The following is a 20,513-nucleotide window of genomic DNA, read 5'->3' on the forward strand; positions in this document are numbered from 1 at the left end:
GACAATAAAGTCGGGATGCACCCACATGCCTGGACCGGCACCTGGCCCAGCCTCTCAGAAAGACGCTCACACGCCCTCCACAGCCTAGTGCTCCAGTGAGCTCCGGGGGGGCAGAGAAGAGAGGGGTGACTGACAGTCACCAGCTCTCTGCTCAGGGGAGCTGTGAGAACTGAGCGATTGGTGGCGTTTGAACGCTCAGTTCTCAATGTTAGAGCCGGCGGGGGGTGGATGAAGCATCAGACCGATACTGCATCCACCTAAAGTATGACTCTGGAAAAAAAAAAAAAACAACCCCATACTTCTCTTTTAACATTCATTTCCTTAAAAAAAAAAATCTATCCTACATTTACTGGTGGTCAGTGGCACTTTAAACCCTCCCACCCTTAAAAGCAATCCTCATCATTGGTGGGTAGTGGGAGCCCCACTTTCTGCCAACTTTTCTTCCTGCTGTGTTTATAAACTATAAGCCGGTCAAAATGGAGGATAGGGAACTGTGATTGGTTCATACCAATCACAAGGTACAGAGCCACTCTGGTTGTCTCTGTAAATAGTGACTGTGAGTGTCTATGGTACCCAAGGTCCTTCTTCTAGGCATTACAGAATTGGTCACAAAAAACTTGCCACCACCCTCATTTATAGCTGGCTATCGCAGTAAGAGGCATTGGAAGGCTACAAACAGATATCAACAAAACCTGGGGAATGCCCAGGAAAAAATCCAAGCCTACTTACCACCAGCTCGCAGACAACCAATTGACCTGTCTAACAGTATGCTTTAAAAACAGGGGTTCAGTCCGCAAGCATTTGCAAACGCATGTGTAAGCCACAGAGCCACGGCACCCTGTAATCTGTGGTCCTAACACTAAAATCTGGGTGTCCCCACAGTAGATTTGTTGATATCTGTTTGTAGCCTTCCAATGCCTCTTACTGCGATAGCCAGCTATAAATGAGGGTGGTGGCAAGTTTTTTGTGATCAAGTTGGTGTGTGTATTGGTACAGCAATGCACCAACACCTTTGCAGCCATTGTGCTACCTGCTGGGTGTTTGGTGTGCTCCTGTACCTTTAAGAAGGGGTGGGCTCCCTTCAGTCCACCTGCCCTCATTTATCCATTAGAATGCATGTGCCTCCACTGTGGGGACACCCAAATTTTAGTGTTAGGACCACAGATTACAGGGTGCCGTGACGTGGCTCTGTGGCTTACGCATGCGTTTGCAAATGCGTGCGGACTGAACCCCTGTTTTTAATGTATACTGTTAGACAGGTCAATTGGTTGTCTGCGAGCTGGTGGTAAGTATGCTTGGATTTTTTTCCTGGGCATTCCCCAGGTTTTGTTGATATCTCATTACAGAATTGGTGACACATTCAACACACGCCAAATTGCTACTGTTCTATCTGTGTTTCTATGCCAGCAAAGTTCTCCTACAACACTGGAAACTGACGACTCCCCCCATAGTGACCCAGTGGCGTGCACTGGTGGACTCTGTGCTGCCCCTGGACAAATTAACATATATGGGCCGCAAATGTCCTCAAAAGTTTGACAAAGTCTGGAACTCATGGGTAACTGCTAGGTCACTCATTGTATAGTGGCATTGGCGATGATGGATAGGATGACAGTGACCTCCCATGATTAGAGGTCGACCGATATGGGTTTTTCTCTAGTCGATGCCGATATTTAGAAATCGCGGTGGCCGATGGCCGATATAAGATGCCGATTTTTTTTTGGCCGATACATTAGGCCGATTTTTTTTTTTTTTTTCCCCTTCATCTCATAAAATCTAACAGTTAGACCCCTTTCACACTGGGGCGTTTTTCAAGGGCTTTTGGGCTAAAAATAGCGCCTGTAAAACGGCTCCCCTGCAGTCTCAGTGTGATATCCCGAGTGCTTTCACACTGAGGCGATGCGCTGGCAAAATGTTTAAAAAAAGTCCTGCAAGCGGCATCTTTGCAGCGGTGTATACCACCACTCCTGCCCATTGAAATGAATGCGCACCGCTGCCGAAGCGCCTGCAAAGCGTTTCGCCAGCAGCGCCTCAGGGGCGCATTTAACCCCTTCCTCAGCCGCTAGCTGGGTTATAAGCGCCCTGCTAGCAGCCGAATAGTGCCGCTAAAATGACGGCAAAGCGCCGCTAAAACTAACAGCGTTTTACAGTCAATGCATGCCTGCTCCAGTGTGAAAGCAGCCTTAAGTAATACAGAACATTTTTTACATTTAAACATGTATTAAACAAAACAAACCTCCAATCAGTTCACTTGTATGTATAATTTAGATTTAAAAAAAAATAACGATATCTTAAATATTAAATACACAAAAACAGGTAATCAAAACTTTTGGACAAAAAAAAAATGGGCTAACTGCTTATTTTTTTATTTCATTAGTGTATTTTTTTTTTAAAAATTGCGTTTGAAAGACCGCTGCGCAAATACCGTGTGACATAAAATATTGCAACAACCGCTATTTTATTCCCTAGGGTCTCTGCTAAAAAAATATATATATATATATATATATATATATATATATATATATATATATATATAATGTTTGGGGGTTCTAAGTGATTTTCTAGCAGAAAATACAGGATTTTTACTTGTAAGCAACAAGTGTCAGAAAAGATTTAGTCTTTAAATGGTTAAACTGAGAGCTTCTACACACTTTCAGCTCATTGATAAAAGAACCTGAAAAGATACAATGTTTCTTCTTATCAGACTTGGCAGGCTGCCCATGGAGGAGAGAATCCTCTCCACAGATAACTTTCAGGCAACTTGCATTGACTTCTATTACAGAAGTCATTTGCAAGTCCCCTGAAGTTATAATCGGCTTTTTTTATCAGCACAATCGGCCGATGCCGATTAAGTACAAAAAGCCAAATATCGGCTGATATATTGGCCGGCCGATATATCGGTCGACCTCTACCCATGACTATGAGATGAGTCTCTGCTCCTCATTAGGAAATGCCGACCGCGCTTGGCCAAATTAGACACCCAAAAGACCACCGATATACTCCTGTCGAGATTCACGTACCCTCCCCTTTTGGCCTCCCTTCCCCCCCACCCCTGTGTGCTGACACCCCATCCCCTCAACTTACTCTTACCCCACAGAGCAAGAGCTGAATGCCAATTACACCCAATGAGCTAAGTGCGATCTTGGCACCTCCTGGATCCTCACAGACCCCCCTCCCTCTCCCTTCACAGTTTACACTTCACCAACTGAACTATATTAGTGCCCACCCTAAATCTTACAATGTCCAGCATCACCAAATTTTCTGTATTTATTCCTTTTATCTCAATATCTTGAATACCTCACCATTGTATGCTTAAGCTGTACCGCTGTCTTTTTTTTTTGTATGGTTTTGTTTTTGTTATAAATAAAACTTTTCTGTTAAAAAAAAAAACAGTGACTATGGTCTGAGCTGGTCTACAGTATTTACAAAATCTACAAAACTATCGAGGAGATGCTTGAGTTATATGCAGCCAGTAAATACAAAGAACAGCCCCCCCTTCCTCGAGATGTTGTCTGTTATCAATGAGCACAGAGTTCTCTCCATACTTACTCTGCAGTAATTCATTGATCAGGTTCATCATCTCCTTCGGGGACACAGCTGCTGCTGCCCCACTGCCTGACTTCTGGGTTTTCACCCTGCTCTTCTTCCCCATCTCTGGATCTGCCTGCAATTCATTTCAGAGTCACCATCATAACATATTTTCAGTTGCATCAAACACATAAGGTTATTTATACAGCAAAGGAACATAATGTGTTATTTATATTTTGGGGCATCTCAGTTACTTCCTAAAAAATAGCACAATAGTTTGAAGTTAACACAACAACAGAATTTTTTTTTTCTCCCCAGGTAGCTAGAATGGTCACCACAGGGGTTTCTGTAGCTGTAGCTTTAACCACTTCACCCCCTTCCTGCCCAGGTTACATTTCAGCGCTGTCACACTTTGAATGACAATTAGTCGTGCAACACTGTATCCAAATAAAGGTTATATTTTTTCTCAGACAGATAGCGCTTTCCTTTGTTTGTATTTAAAGTGGTAGTAAATAGGGATGGACAGATATATCGGCCAGGGAAAATCCGGTTATTGGCATTTTGCCAATAGAAAAAAAAAAAAAGATGCAGATAATGGCTACAAAAAAATTTTGCCACATTTATCATAGGTCGCGTGACTCAAATACCGCATCAAAAACGTAACATGGGTGTGCTTGACCAGGGTGGATTTGATTTAAATCATAATTTTTAAAAGAGCAACTGTCGTCTCTGTCCCGCAGTGGTTCCTCCTCTGACCCGCTGTTGACTCACCGACAGTCACATTCACTTTAATGGGACGGCTGGTGATGTGGCAGTGACACAACAAGGTGAGGGACGTGGCGGCAGCAGGTGAGTGGATTCTCGCTAACAGGCACTGCCATGATGGGTCTGAAATGACAGGTGCTCTTTAAATGTAAGGACTCATTCTTGCTGGTAGTTATCTTTAACTACCATCTTTAAAATATCTTTAATATTTGCAAACAAAATGAAGGTTTCCTATTTAGAATAAGCTGTCAGGTTAGTAAAACAGTGATATCAGAACCAATTCAATCATACAGTTTGTAGTGTACATAGATTTGCAAAACAATGGGATAAATATAGGAATATTCCTGAACTTTGTTTTATCCCATGGTTAATGTGAAATTGTGTGAATTCATCAATGCAGTGCATGTCATCTCTTGCATTTATTGAACGAGTTTACCAAAAATGTAAATATTGCAGAATATACAGCCTCATGCTACAGAACTAAGCTCCATTTCATCCTAAATAAACTAAATTATTAAGTTATCTTAAATAGAAAACTATCGCTAGATAGATTTTACTCCAAAAGCATTAAAGTAAATTTGATTAAAATAAAAATCTGATTTAAATTAAAAAAAAAAGTCATTGATTTTTATCCACCCTGTTTTTGATGTGTTTTTGCAGCATTTTTAATGCATTTAAATAGGGAGGTGCATTTTTCTTAACTGACCAAATATGCGGCAAGCAGGATCTTTAACATCGCAACAGAAGTGCAAGGGACTGGTGTGAAGACATACATAGAATTTAAAAGGAATGCATTTTGTTGCGTTTTTTTATTGCAAAAATGCTTCAAAAACTGCTCCGTGTGAAAGCAGCCTATCAGCCAAAAACGTCTCATTAATGGCCGAAAATAAATTCATATTTATTTTAATTCATGATTTTAATTTAAAAAGTAGTGACAACACTGAAGAAATGACATGTCATAATAACAGTGTAAATTTGCTGTCCCCTCAAAATAACTCAACACACAGCCATTAATGTCTAAACCGCTGGCAACAAAAGTGAGTACACCCCTAAGTGAAAATGTCCAAATTGGGCCCAACTAGCCATTTTCCCTCCCAGTTGTCATGTGACTCATTAGCGTTGCAAGGTCTCAGGTGTGAATGGGGAGCAGGTGTGTTACATTTGGTGTTATCGCTCTCATTTTCTCATACTGGTCACTGGAAGTTCAACATGGCACCTCATGGCAAAGAACTCTCTGTGGATCTGAAAAAAAGAATGGTTGCTCTAAATAAAGATGGCCTAGGCTATAAGAAGATTACCAAGACCCTAAAACTGAGCTGCAGCACGGTGGCCAAGACCATACAGCAGTTTAACATGACAGGTTCCACTCAGAACAGGCCTCACCATGGTCGACCAAAGAAGTTGAGTGCACGTGCTCAGCGTCATATCCAGAGGTTGTCTTTGGGAAATAGATGTACGAGTGCTGCCAACATTGCTGCAGAGGTTGAAGGGGTGGGGGGTCAGCCTGTCAGTGCTCAGACCATACGCCGCACACTGCATCAAATTGGTCTGCATAGTTGTCATCTCAGAAGGAAGCCTCTTCTAAAGATGATGCACAAGAAATCCCACAAACAGTTTGCTGAAGACAAGCAGACTAAGGACATGGATTACTGGAATAATGTCCTGTGGTCTGATGAGACCAAGATAAACATACTTGGTACAGATGGTGTGAAGCGTGTGTGGCGGCAACCAGGTGAACATCATAAATACAGATCTTGGTTATAAAGCCAAATTAATATAATTATTCTACAAGTACAAAGACAAGTGTGTCTTGCCTACAGTCAAGCATGGTGGTGGGAGTGTCATGGTCTGGGGCTGCATGAGTGCTGTTGGCACTGGGGAGATACAGTTCATTGAGAGAACCATGAATGCCAACATGTACTGTGACATACTGAAGCAGAGCATGATCCCCTCCCTTCGGAGACTGGGCCGCAGACGACCACTGCCTTGCTAAACAAGCTGAGGGTAAAGGTGATGGACTGGCCAAGCATGTCTCCAGACCTAAACCCTATTGAGCATCTGTGGGGCATCCTCAAACGGAAGGTGGAGGAGCGCAAGGGCTCTCACATCCACCAGCTCTGTGATGTCATCATGGAGGAGTGGAAGAGGACTTCAATGGCAACCTGTGAAGCTCTGGTGAACTCCATGCCCAAGAGGGTTAAGGGAGTGTAGGAAAATAATGGTGGCCACATAAAATATTGACACTTTGGGCCCAATTTGGACATTTTCACTTAGGGGTGTACTCACTTTTGTTGCCAGTGGTTTAGACATTAATGGCTGTGTGTTGAGTTATTTTGAGGGGACAGCAAAATTACACTGTTATACAAGCTGTACACTCACTACTTTACATTGTAGCAAAGTGTCATTTCTTCAGTGTTGTCATGAAAAGATATAATAAAATATTTACAAAGATGTGAGGGGTGTACTCACTTTTGTGAGATATATATATATATATATATATATATATATACATACACACACACACACATATATACAAGCACTTTTTTTTTTTAAACTGTCCATTTAAGCTTTTGTTTTCGGCACCAGATTTTTATTTCGGTGCATCACTAGTAGTAAACTCTCCCCCATAATTTTTGCAAATCTACATATAGCGATTAGTAGGGTTTTTAATGCTGATTGATATATTGTCTTATTTGCTCCGTTGGCTTGTAATTCGTCTCGTTCTCTGTATTGACGTCACTGGCGCATGCATATTTCTCCCTCGATTCATGGCACGCTCTTTGTGCCATTAGTCCACTGAGAAGTAGGCCATGTCCATCATATCCACTTCTTGCGGCACTGCGCTGAGATACCGCGAGAGAACAGCATAATTCAGAAGTTCCTGCTAAATCTCATGTGACCTTAAACTTCCCAGGGGGTGTAAACATGGGCACAGGACGGCACACTGCAGCGTAGATCAGCCGCAGCATATACGCGGGTGCCATAGCAATGTCTGAACTAGAACGGGGCTTGGCTGAGAAACCATTGTGCACACGTGAGATTACAGGAAGGACTACATGAAAGGGTGGAAGTGTATTGAACCACAGACTCAGAAAACAAATAGTTAGACCCCTTTCACACTGAGGCAGTTTTCAAGCATTTTAGGAGGTAAAAATAGCGCCTGAAAACTGCCTCCAGCCTGAGTGCTTTCACACTGGGGCGCTTGTGGGACGTTAGAAAAAGTCCTGCAAGCAGCATCTCTTTGGAGGTTTGGGAGCGCTGCATACAGCGCTCCCAAACTACCCTGCCTATTCAAAAGAATGGGCAGCGCTTCAGAAGCGCCGCAATACGGGCAATTTGAACCCCTTCTTCGGCCGCTAACGGGGGTTAAAAGCGCCCTGCTAGCGGGCAAAAAGCGCTGCTTAAACAGCGCCACTAAAACGAGCAGCCCTTTTTGCGGCCCCAGTATGAAAGTAGCCTTAAGATGACGTAGGCTTATCCTGAGAAGCACAAATTTTACAACAGCTGGAATAAAGGAAGGAACATGTGATTGGGGCATAATTATAATACAGAATATATTGGAATAACTTAATATAATAGCCTTTCTGAAAAGCAGCATTGGAGGGGGAGAGTTTACTACCACTTTAATTCCCACTGAATTTGCAAAGTTTTCTTAGTAGATAAGGACTTTGATTCCAATTTAGCAGTGCAGCGGATGGCTACTTTTCTCAAAATCAGCTTGCCTCCATTTTTACCTTTATGTGCTAAACTGAAATCCTGCAATGAAGTCCCGGATCACCTACCAGGGAAAAAAAAAAAATCAAGTTAGCAACAAGGAAGAGAAAATACTTTGAGAAACATAAACATAAAATGCAGTGACGCATTACCTACACACAGCTCCATGTCCCCATTTTAGCCCAAATGTTAGGGCGAGCGATGTTACCACAATTGAGCTATAAAACAGTTTAAAATGTAATAAAAGTTTTCTAAAATGATATGATCACAATGTTGGCCACACACTTTGACTTTTTGGCAGGGAGTGACAAATTTGCTTTGAATTTAGGAGCCAGCTAAAAAAAGTTAGCCCCGGTTCACACAGGGGCGGCACGACTTGTAGGTCGCCTCACCGAGGCGACCTGCACACAACTTCCACGGCGACTTGCAAAACGACTTCTGTATAGAAGTCTATGCAAGTCGCCTCAAGTCGCCCCCAAAGTAGTACAGGAACCTTTTTCTAAGTCGGTCCTATTAGAACGGTTCCATTGTACAGAACGGGAGGCGACTTGTCAGGCGGCTAGGTCGCCTGACAAGTCGCCCCTGTGTGAACCGGCACTTAGGAGTCCGTTTGTTGAACCAACAAAGTTTACAGGTAGAACATGTAACATTTTCCTAAAGGGTGAACTTATCCCTTTAACCCTTTCGCTGCCAGATACGTTTTTGCATTTTTTTTGCACACATTTTAAAAAAATAATTTTAGCCCTGAAGATTACATAAAGCCCCCAAAACATTATATATTTTCTGAAAGCAGACGCCCTTGAGAATAAAAATAGTTGTAGTTCCAATTTTTTTATATTAATTGCAAAGGTCTAGGAAGCACAAAATTACAGTAAAAAAACACTTTAAAACAAAAAATGGCTTGTTACGTAATCTTTTGCGTTTGTCCCTTTGGAAATTTTCATATGACCTGTCCTGATCGGCTCTCGAAAGCTGTGTACCAACGAATAGATTAGTGAACGATCGCTCCAATTTCATTTTTTTCCCTGACAATTTTCTCATTGTGTGTACTAGGCATTAGTTACATTGGTCCAAGCTGGACCAATGTAACTATGTATAATAGCAATGCCTGGAATTATTCTTTAATTCATTGATACATCAATAAAAATAAAATAAAAATTCAAATACAAGCAGCGCAAGTACCTAAATTTGACCTGGCATCAGCCTCTTGCAGTCCTTGTACAGAAGAATAAAGCAGCACAAAGAGCCATTCAGTTCGTATGCCATCAAGAAGCATGTGGATAGGAGGAGAAAACAGAGTGAATGAGAGAGGAGCTCATCACCATGCTGCTTCTCTCTTCATCCTCCAGTCCACACAGGCTGGGGGCAAGTCCATGACATGAATGATGTCGGCTGAAGTACGGCATGCGACTGATCCAGGTTGAAGGCGAGTATTGCAGCAATATTTTATTGCAATATTGCAGTATTTTATCCTATTTTATATAAGCCTTTTATTGCCAGTAGTTCTGATTTAAGGCAACAAGGAGAAAAAAAAATTGTTAGGAGTCACGGATGATTTCTGTATTTTTTTTTTTTACTTGAGCTAGCTGCCTCCTGGGATTTGTCTCGGCTTGATTAGGATTAGAATAGTAAACTGTAAACAATACCGTACACTGGAAAGAACATAAAAAATGTATGAAAAAAAAAAAAAAAAAAGATGTACAGATGATATTCATGTTCTTATTTTATTAGGCCCTTTGCCAGCCAATACCCGTGAACAAAAGGCTGCGACCGGCGGAACCTATTCCCTTTTTTGGAAATGTACAGATCTTTCATTCGGCGTCCTTCCTGTTTGAAATGGAGATGAAGTAAACCATGTTTGCACAAGAACCCTGCATCATTTCAGCTACAAAAAGCATAATTATTTTGTCACCAGCTCCATGGAAACGGAGTAAAAGGGATTTATTTAAATATCATAGTGATCACAGCACAAAACACGGCACTATATGATGGGGATAAGCTCATCGCCTTCCTCTGTAGGGGCTGGATATTCTGTAAAAGGGGGGCTCTGCTGCACTACAGAAGATTTTTCACCTTAATGCCTAGAATGCATGAAGGTGAAAAACCTTGAGGGTCTACAACCCCTTTAACTCCTTGTCGCCGGCCGCACGCAAATATGAGGCCTCTCAGCGGGTGGACCTTGGCGCCGAGCGGGCACATATTTGCGTGAATGGGTGTAAGAACAGCTGTGCCGAGAGCGCGAGCCCTCCCGCCACAGTTACCAGCAGCTAACAAAGTTCCCGATCAATACTTGCGGGAGCTTTCCAATCATGTGACTGCCGTAACAGCCAATCACATGATCATAAACCCCACCCGCCTCCCGGTATCCTAATCCTCTTAAAGGGCTGGGAGGCGCCGGTGTTCTGACGAGAACTGTCCTCCTATCGGATAGCGTCCGCCCCGTACTGCGCAAGCGCTGGAGAGGAGAAGGAGATGCCGAAAGTGTCCGAAGTTGATCAGCTGACCATCAGCTGTACACGGCGCTTGGGCACTTCTTAGCGATGGCTTTGTAAGAGGGCCCCTCGCGGGCTCGCTTCGCTCGCCATGCTTCGGGCAAGGCCTCGCTGCGCTCAGCATCTATTTATTCTAACTATGTCCACTTGGATAGTAGGGAATGAACCTGGACATAGGGTGAGAATAAAAGCGCAGGCACCGTGTACAGCTGATGATCAGCTGTTGAACTTCGGAGACTTTCGGCGTCTCGTTTGTCCTCCGTACTGCGCCTGCGCAGTACAGGGCGGACACTATATGATAGGGGACAGTATTCGACAAGACACCTGCGTCAAGAGGTTCATCTCTACAGGATATTTTATTTTTTGCTAGATGAAAAAAAAAAAAGAAAAGAAGAAAAAAGAAAAAAAAAAAACAGACCAAAAATTTTGAAAAAAATAAAATAAAATAAATAATATGTAGTTTATAAAATGTAGCAAAATAAGTAACTTTTCTTCTTCACTGATGAAGCTGAACTGATTGGGACCGATATTCAGTACCGACGGGGCTGCACCGATTATCAGTGTAAATGCTGTAATTACTGTACCCTGATAGATCGGCTCTCCTTTCCTCACACGCTGTCTCTGTGTAAGGAAAGGAGAGCTGATAACTGGCAACACTGTTTACATGTGAACAGCTGTAATTGGACCTTTACCCTGATCTGTGATCAGCTGTGTCCAAGGGACACAGCAATCACAGACACTTCCCGATGTGCGCCCCATTGGGCGCACGGGTAGCGCATCAGGAGGACATTCATGGACCTCCCCAGAACTGGAGAGCCGCACTGTAGCCATATAGCGGCTATAGCACGGTATCAAATTGGTTAAAGGGGTCAAGTACAACCCCAGCTCATTAGTACCCCCGCTCAGAAATCCCCAGCTCATTCGTATCCCCGCTCTGCAGATCCCCAGCTCATTAGTACCCCCGCTCAGGAATCCCCAGCTCATTCGTATCCCCGCTCAGCAGATCCCCAGCTCATTCGTATCCCCGCTCTGCAGATCCCCAGCTCATTCGTATCCCCGCTCTGCAGATCCCCAGCTCATTCGCATCCCCGCTCTGCAGATCCCCAGCTCATTCGCATCCCCGCTCTGCAGATCCCCAGCTCATTCGTATCCCCGCTCTGCAGATCCCCAGCTCATTCGTATCCCCGCTCTGCAGATCCCCAGCTCATTCGTATCCCCGCTCTGCAGATCCCCAGCTCATTCGTATCCCCGCTCTGCAGATCCCCAGCTCATTCGTATCCCCGCTCTGCAGATCCCCAGCTCATTCGTATCCCCGCTCTGCAGATCCCCAGCTCATTCGTATCCCCGCTCTGCAGATCCCCAGCTCATTCGTATCCCCGCTCTGCAGATCCCAGCTCATTCGTATCCCCGCTCTGCAGATCCCCAGCTCATTTGTATCCCTGCTCAGCAGATCCACAGCTCATTAGTACCCTTGTTCAGTAGATCCACTGATCAGTAGTACCCCCAGCTCTGCTGATGACCCACTCTAGAGCTGTGCATCTTCACTGGTCTCACGATTCAATTGCGATCATCATGTCAACAATTCGATTCCGCAATGCATCACTAATACTGCCCATGGTTTTCATCAAAAACCCATCAGCCTCACCAGCACCCATCAATTGCAGCCTCACTGTGCCCATCAAATGCAGCCTCACTGTGCCCATCAAATGCAGCCTCACTGTGCCCATCAAACGCAGCCCAGCTGGGCCCATCAATCAGCCTCACTGTGCCCATCAAATGCAGCCTCCCCAGTGCCCATCAAATGCAGCCCAGCTGTGCCCATCAATTCAGCCCAACTGTGCCCATCAATCAGCCTCACTGTGCCCATCAATGCAGACTCACCAGCTACTGTTATGGAAAGGGGTCAGAGTTACAGTATCTATTCTTAACACAGTGTAATGTAGGATAAACATATTCCATTTCATAGGGTGACAAACACTGCTCAATACAGTTGTCATCCTAAGAAAGGAAGTGTATTAATGACACGATAGTTACATTGGTCCAATGAGATATATATATATATACATACACACACACACACACACACACACACACACACACACACGCGTTATTCTGCTCTTCCGGGTAGAGTACGCACTCTGCTTGTGCTGCAATTAGTAAGAGCATTAGCTGTTCAGCATGTGCCAGCCAATGGAGGTCTGCCGGCACCTGCTGATTGGCGAGGAGAAAGACAGAACAGAGCTATGTAAACAAGGCAAAGCTCTGACCTGTCAATGGGGATGTGCCGGATTTTGAGAATAAAATCCAGTGCATCCCTCAGGGAAAGCACCTCACAGTGTACACACTGAAATACTGGCTAGGAACACATTTAACCCTTTGATTACCCTAAAAGTTTAACCTCTTCCCAGCCAGTGTCATTAGTACAGTGACCGTGCATATTTTTAGCACTGATCAGTGTCACTGGTTCCTACAAAGTGTCAGTTAGTTAGTCTCAGATTGTCTGCCGCAATATCGCAGTCCCCCTATAAGATGCTGATCACCACCATTACTAGTATAAATAAAAATATATAAAAATGCCAGTATATATTGCATAGTTTGTAGACGCTATAACTGTTGTGCAAAGCAATCAATATACGCTTATTGGGAATTTTTTTTACCAAAAATATGTAGCAGAATATAGATTGGCCTAAATCTATGAAGAAATTTTATTTTTTTATTTATTGCATAGGTTTTATAGCAGAAAGTAAAAATATTGTTTTTTTTTATTTCAAATGGTCTTTTTTTGTTTAAAGTGCATTAAAAAAAAAAAAAAAAAAGAAGAAAAAAAAAAAAGGCTGATCAAATCCCACCAAACGAAAGCTATATTTGTGGGGGGGTGACATAAATGTCATTTGTGTACAGCATTGCATGATTGCGCAATTGTTAGTTAATGTAACGCAAAATTGTCCTGGTCGTGAAGGGAGTAAATCTTCCAGAGGTCAAGTGGTTAAAAAATTAAAAAAAAATAAATAAAAGGGGGTTTGAATGCAACCACCACAACCAATGACCAGTAAGCTGCAATACTATCAATTTTTGTTTTTTTGTTTTAGATATGCTTCAAAGATGAATTCCAGGTATGGTGGAGAGTGATGTCACCACCCCATCTGTCTACCTCATGCAGAGAACACTTTGCAATCATCCAGAAAATGCAAGGCACTGTCTGAATGGCACCGGTGTCATCCTCCTGTGTTCAGAAAGCAGAATGTCAGCCACTTGGCACAGGACCTGGAAGTGGAGATCACTGGAGTAGTGGTGTCTACTTCAGTAATTTCCAGCTTCCAGGGCCATTGGCCAGGTATGACACATGCATAGTTACATTGGTCCAAGCGAAACCAATGTAACTATGTATTAAATATCCATACCTGGAATTCCTTTTTAAAGTGGTTTTAACATCTAAAAAGGTTTTTACCTTAATGCATTCTCTGCTCTGCATTAAAGAAACCTCTTAGGTGCATCTCAGGATCAAGTCTGCATGAGTACCCCCCTAGTAAGCCGCTTGCTAGGGGGGGTACTTGCAGGGCTGCTGTTATAAACCAAAGGACCCCATTACTGCCTACCTGACAGGGTCCCGTACCCCCCACCTCACCCCCCCCCCGAAAATGTAAAAATTATATTTTCACTAAAATCAATATTATATGACATATTTACCAGCCTCCCTCCCCCACTCTCCATCCTAAAGCATCCCCTGCTGGCAGGAGAGGAAAGAAGCCGGTCAAGCTGTGGGGAAAAGGGGCACATGTGGGGGGGGGGGGGGGGGGGGGGGCAGAAAGCAGAGGGATGGGTGGGTGCAGATACTAGAACCGATCCCCCTGCAGCACAGCTTGAGGGAGGGAGTGGAGAAGCCGACAGTGCTGCAAAGGAAGGCAGAAGAGGATCGGTGTCTGCATTAAAGTAGTACATGCATGCATATAAAAGCAAAGGAGAAGGCCTTCAAAAAATACAAGGTTGAGGGATCATCCTCAGCATTCAGAATTTATAAAGAATGCAATAAGAAATGTAAGGGTGCAATTAGGATGGCTAAGATAGAACATGAAAGACACATAGCGGAGGAGAGCAAAAAAAATCCCAAGAAATTCTTTAAGTATGTAAACAGTAAAAAAGGAGGACAGACCATATTGGCCCCATAAAGAATGAGGAAGGACATCTGGTTACAAAGGATGGGGAGATGGCAAAGGTATTGAATTTATTCTTCTCCTCAGTCTTCACGAGTGAATCGGGGGGCTTCAGTAACCAAAACTGCAGTGTTTATCCTCATGACACAACACAGGAAGCACCTACATGGTTAACAGAGGACGGAATTAAAATTAGACTTGAGAAACTTAACATTAATAAATCACCGGGACCAGATGGCTTGCATCTGAGGGTACTTAGGGAACTCAGTCAGGTGATTGCCAGACCGTTGTTCCTAATTTTTACAGACAGTCTATTGACTGGAATGGTACCAGCTGATTGGAGAAAAGCCAATGTAGCACCAATATTTAAAAAGGGCCCAAAAAAACATCCCTGGGAATTACAGACCAGTTAGCCTAACATCAATAGTATGTAAACTCTTGGAGGGGATGATAAGGGACTATATACAAGATTTTAGTAATAAGAATGATATCATTAGCAGTAATCAGCATGGATTCATGAAGAATCGTTCTTGCCAAACCAATCTATTAACCTTCTATGAGGAGGTGAGTTGCCATCTAGATAAAGGAAGGCCCGTAGACGTGGTGTATCTGGATTTTGCAAAAGCATTTGACACAGTTCCCCATAAACGTTTACTGTACAAAATAAGGTGCGTTGGCATGGACCATAGGGTGAGTACATGGATTGAAAACTGGCTACAAGGGCGTGTTCAGAGGGTGGTGATAAATGGGGAGTACTCGGAATGGTCAGGGGTGGGTAGTGGGGTCCCCCAGGGTTCTGTGCTGGGACCAATCCTATTTAATTTGTTCATAAACGACCTGGAGGATGGGATAAACAGTTCAATCTCTGTATTTGCAGACGATACTAAGCTAAGCAGGGCAATAACTTCTCCGCAGGATGTGGAAATCTTGCAAAAAGACCTGAACAAATTAATGGGGTGGGCGACTACATGGCAAATGAGGTTCAATGTAGAAAAATGTAAAATAATGCATTTGGGTGGCAAAAATATGAATGCAATCTATACACTGGGGGAGAACCTCTGGGGGAATCTAGGATGGAAAAGGACCTGGGGGTCCTAGTAGATGATAGGCTCAGCAATGGCATGCAATGCCAAGCTGCTGCTAATAAAGCAGAATATTGGCATGCATTAAAAGGGGGATCAAATGCAGAGATAAAACGATAATTCTCCCGCTCTACAAGACTCTGGTCCGGCCGCACCTGGAGTATGCTGTCCAGTTCTGGGCACCAGTCCTCAGGAGGGACGTACTGGAAATGGAGCGAGTACAAAGAAGGGCAACAAAGCTAATAAAGGGTCTGGAGGATCTTAGTTATGAGGAAAGGTTGCGAGCACTGAACTTATTCTCTCTGGAGAATAGACGCTTGAGAGGGGATATGATTTCAATTTACAAATACTGTACTGGTGACCCCACAATAGGGATAAAACTTTTTCGCAGAAGAGAGTTTAATAAGACTCGTGGCCACTCATTACAATTAGAAGAAAAGAGGTTTAACCTTAAACTACGTAGAGGGTTCTTTACTGTAAGAGCGGCAAGGATGTGGAATTCCCTTCCACAGGCGGTGGTCTCAGCGGGGAGCATTGATAGCTTCAAGAAACTATTAGATAACTACCTGAATGACCGCAATATACAGGGATATGTAATGTAATACTGACACATAATCACACACATAGGTTGGACTTGATGGACTTGTGTCTTTTTTCAACCTCACCTACTATGTAACTATGTAACATCTGGCCCTCCAGCAGGGCCCCCCTTTCGAACTGATGGGGCCCGGGCCCACTACAGGAGGGCTGGCTGTACTGCCTTATCAGTGGACCTGGGTTCTTGAAAGGCAGTAGAAGCCAGGGGCATTAGCAGGGGAGCCCAGAAGAGGGTGCACAGAGCAGATAAGTATGGCATGTTTGCTTAAAAAAAATAAAAATTTAATTAAAAAGATCCTTTAAAATTATTTTAATCTCACAAGAACCAGTACATTGCATTATAGTGCAACAGTTGTCAAGCAATCCACGTAAAGATAACACAGATCTCATCAGTCTCCTACACAGACCCCAAAGCAAGTGCCGCTGTTCAGCTAAACTAACCGAAAACGATTGAATAACGTTATCCACCAGGCGAGTGACCTTTACACTGCGGGTCTTCTCTGCCACAGAGCACGGTGCGTCTTCTCACATTTATGGGTTTCACTGTTGATGCGACTTTTAAAACAACGATGATCCGTTTAGATTTAAATGTTAAATATTTATACAAAGCATGGCTGTAATAAAGTGCAGTGACCCCTGAGAACAGCCAGAGAAAATGTCCAGTAAATAAAATACTATAAATAATATACTAAATACAATCTCATATACAAACATCCCAACACTGTGTATTATAAAGAACAGTAAAACACAACCTGTCCATATAACTTATACTAACCTCTGAAGTATAATCAACTGCATGGCTTAAAATAACAGCCCGGGGTCTATCAAAGCCAAACTCCCACCGGACAATTTTTTCTTTAATTTAACCACTTCAGCCCCGGAAAGGATTTGTCCCCTTAATGACCATGTCGCTTTAACTGACAATTGCGCAGTCCTGCGACACTGTACCCCCAATGTATCTATTTTTTTACTTTCTGCTAATTATATTATATATATATAAATATTTTTTTTTTCCTTCCTTTATATATACCCCTTTTGAGAGGACATTAGAGGGAACCCCCTGGGAGAAAACAGAGAAACATACAGTATGTGAGAGCAGATCGGAGACAACTATAGAGGAACCCAAGAGGTGACTACACGCCAGTACACCATCCAAGGAACCATAGGCTATGCTGATTTAATACTTAATTGAAGTGAGAGGCTAGAGAGCATGGAGGTGATGTGGGAGCAGGATTGTCACCTATACAGTGGGGCAAAAAAGTATTTAGTCAGCCACCAATTGTGTAAGTTCTCCCACTTAAAAAGATGAGAGAGGCCTGTAATTGTCATCATAGGTATACCTCAACTATGAGAGACAAAATGTGGAAACAAATCCAGACAATCACATTGTCTGATTTTTGAAAGAATTTATTTGCAAATTATGGTGGAAAATAAGTATTTGGTCACCTACAAACAAGCAAGATTTCTGGCTCTCACAGACCTGTATCTTCTTCTTTAAGAGGCTCCTCTGTCCTCCACTCATTACCTGTATTAATGGCACCTGTTTGAACTTGTTATCAGTATAAAAGACACCAGTCCACAACCTCAGTCACACTCCAAACTCCACTATGGCGAAGACCAAAGAGCTGTCGAAGGACACCAGAAACGAAACTGTAGACCTGCACCAGGCTGGGAAGACTGAATCTGCAATAGTCAAGCAGCTTGGTGTGAAGAAATCAATTGTGGGAGCAATAATTAGAAAATGGAAGACATACAAGACCACTGATAATCTCCCTCGATCTGGGGCTCCACACAAGATCTCACCCCATGGGGTCAAAATGATCACAAGAACAGTGAGCAAAAATCCCAGAACCACACAGGGGGACCTAGTGAATGACCTGCAGAGAGCTGGGACCAACGTAACAAAGGCTACCATCAGTAACACACTACGCCGCCAGGGACTCAGATCCTGCAGTGCCAGGACGTGTCCCCCTGCTTAAGCCAGTACATGTCCAGGCCAGTCTGAGGTTTGCTAGAGAGCATTTGGATGATCCAGAAGAGGATTAGAAGAATGTCATATGGTCAGATGAAACCAAACTAGAACCCTTTGGTAGAAACACAACTAGTCGTGTTTGGAGGAGAAAGAATGCTGAGTTGCAACCAAAGAACACCATACCTACTGTGAAGCATGGGGGTGGCAACATCATGCTTTGGGGCTGTTTTTCTGCAAAGGGAACAGGACAACTGATCCGTGTACATGAAAAAATGAATGGGACCATGTATCGTGAGATTTTGAGTGCAAACCTCCTCCCATCAGCAAGGGCATTGAAGATGAAACGTGGCTGGGTCTTTCAGAATGACAATAATTCCAAACACACCGCCTGGGCAACGAAGGAGTGGCTTCATAAGAAGCATTTCAAGGTCCTGGAGTGGCCTAGCCAGCCTCCAGATCTCAACCCCATAGAAAACCTTTGGAGGGAGTTGAAAGTCCGTGTTGCCCAGCGACAGCCCCAAAACATCACTGCTCTAGAGGAGATCTGCATGGAGGAATGGGCCAACATACCAGCAACAGTGTGTGACAACCTTGTGAAGACTTACAGAAAACGTTTGACCTCTGTCATTGCCAACAAAGGATATATAACAAAGTATTGAGATGAACTTTTGATATTGACAAAATACTTATTTTCCACCATAATTTGCAAATAAATTCTTTCAAAAATCAGACAATGTGATTGTCTGGATTTGTTTCCACATTTTGTCTCTCATAGTTGAGGTATACCTATGATGATAATTACAGGCCTCTCTTGCACAATTGGTGGCTGACTAAATACTTTTTTGCCCCACTGTATTATGAATAATCACCACTAAGGGTGTAGGGATATTGTGAACTACCTCACAAAAAGGACTTTTTATATAAGGACTTGTATCGATGGACATGCACCATTATATTGTTGTTTAGATTTGTGTGTTAGGTGTCTAGCCTTGAGACACAAGTTATTATTTATGCACTGGGATCACTTTTATTACATGTTTTGGAACATTATTTATATTGCATGTATATACACCTATTTTCTATTGCTGCTAATTTAACACACAGTGTGAAGAATGTGGCGATCGCTGGATGACTAGGGGCATCACAGAGTGATTACTTTTAGCCTTGAGGTTACACCCAGTAACGTTCAATTGGTTTATGCACTGAAGTTACTTTATATTTGCATTAATTTTCTTTTTGGCTCCCCCCCTTTGTTTTCACCTGGTGATCTGGCCAGTAACACACCTCCTGTATTAGAGTGTCCCCACTCTGGATGAAGGAGCACAGCAGACAGCAGCATTGCCAGTCAGGGGAGGGGAGAGTTAGATGTACTAGCAGATTTAGATACACTAATAAATTGAAGCCAAACTCTAGCTTACACTTTATTATCAGCTACAGCAAACAGTTTGTTTTTTCTTGTGGGATAACGGTTTTACATGAATAAATAAAAGTTGAGTAAGTACCCTTGCCGGTGTTAAATGGTTTGTCTCATCCATGTAAACTGATACATTCTGTTGGAGAGCTTGAGCTTTTGAAAAAACAACAGACTTGCTAAATGGATCACCAGATGAAAATAGTAAAAAAAAAAAAAAAAAAAAAGATTGACTGCAGCAATCTCATAGAAGAATTGGAAAGAGGCAATATAAAAAACGTTCACTTTTGGGTTTAAAGTAGAACTGTGTCCTATTGCGGAGATTTCCCTTCACGTCTTGTCCCAGACAGGAAGTGAGAGGAAATCCCTGAAAATTAAAGTGGATATAAACCCACTCTCATCATTATTAAATTATTTCCATAGTGCTTATCTATAAGGATACACATGCCTCCTGCATGTATCCTTACCTGCCAAATATTTCCCCTTCAGCGGTTTGGAGCCCTGCAATACTCCGGATTCTGTGGGTGGGTCTGTTGTCTGGAGCTCGGTGGGTGGAGTCGTGATGTCAGTAGACTTCACGACCACCTCTACACTCCCTTTGGCCAGGCATCGATATTTTTTAGCTAGAAACTGCAAAAAACTGCAAAAAAGACCATGTTCTTGTTCACCTTTTGTTGGTTATTTAAATAAAATAAAGTAAAAGGTTTGCTCTCTACCACTCCTCCAAATTGGGGGTTCTGGCCGTAGCCTATAGCATATATGGAAAAAAGAATCTATCCCTTGGGAGGTCCATAGATTTGGGCA

At 43.0% G+C, this 20,513-nt stretch overlaps 1 protein-coding gene across 1 annotated transcript in view; it reads right to left on the reverse strand.

The window, feature by feature from the left end:
• The window catches only part of SETD3 (SET domain containing 3, actin N3(tau)-histidine methyltransferase), a 104,266-nt gene that overhangs the window by 75,989 nt on the left and 7,764 nt on the right, over positions 1-20,513 (reverse strand). The window contains exons 3-4 of the mRNA XM_073610826.1: positions 8,025-8,068; positions 3,547-3,661 (exon numbers count right to left, since the gene is read on the reverse strand). Coding sequence (XP_073466927.1) covers positions 3,547-3,649 — 103 coding nt within the window. The 5' untranslated portion in view covers positions 3,650-3,661; positions 8,025-8,068. The remainder of the gene's footprint in view (positions 1-3,546; positions 3,662-8,024; positions 8,069-20,513) is intronic.

This window comes from Aquarana catesbeiana, linkage group LG13 (assembly GCF_042186555.1).
Source record: "Aquarana catesbeiana isolate 2022-GZ linkage group LG13, ASM4218655v1, whole genome shotgun sequence".
NCBI classification, from domain to species: domain Eukaryota; kingdom Metazoa; phylum Chordata; class Amphibia; order Anura; family Ranidae; genus Aquarana; species Aquarana catesbeiana.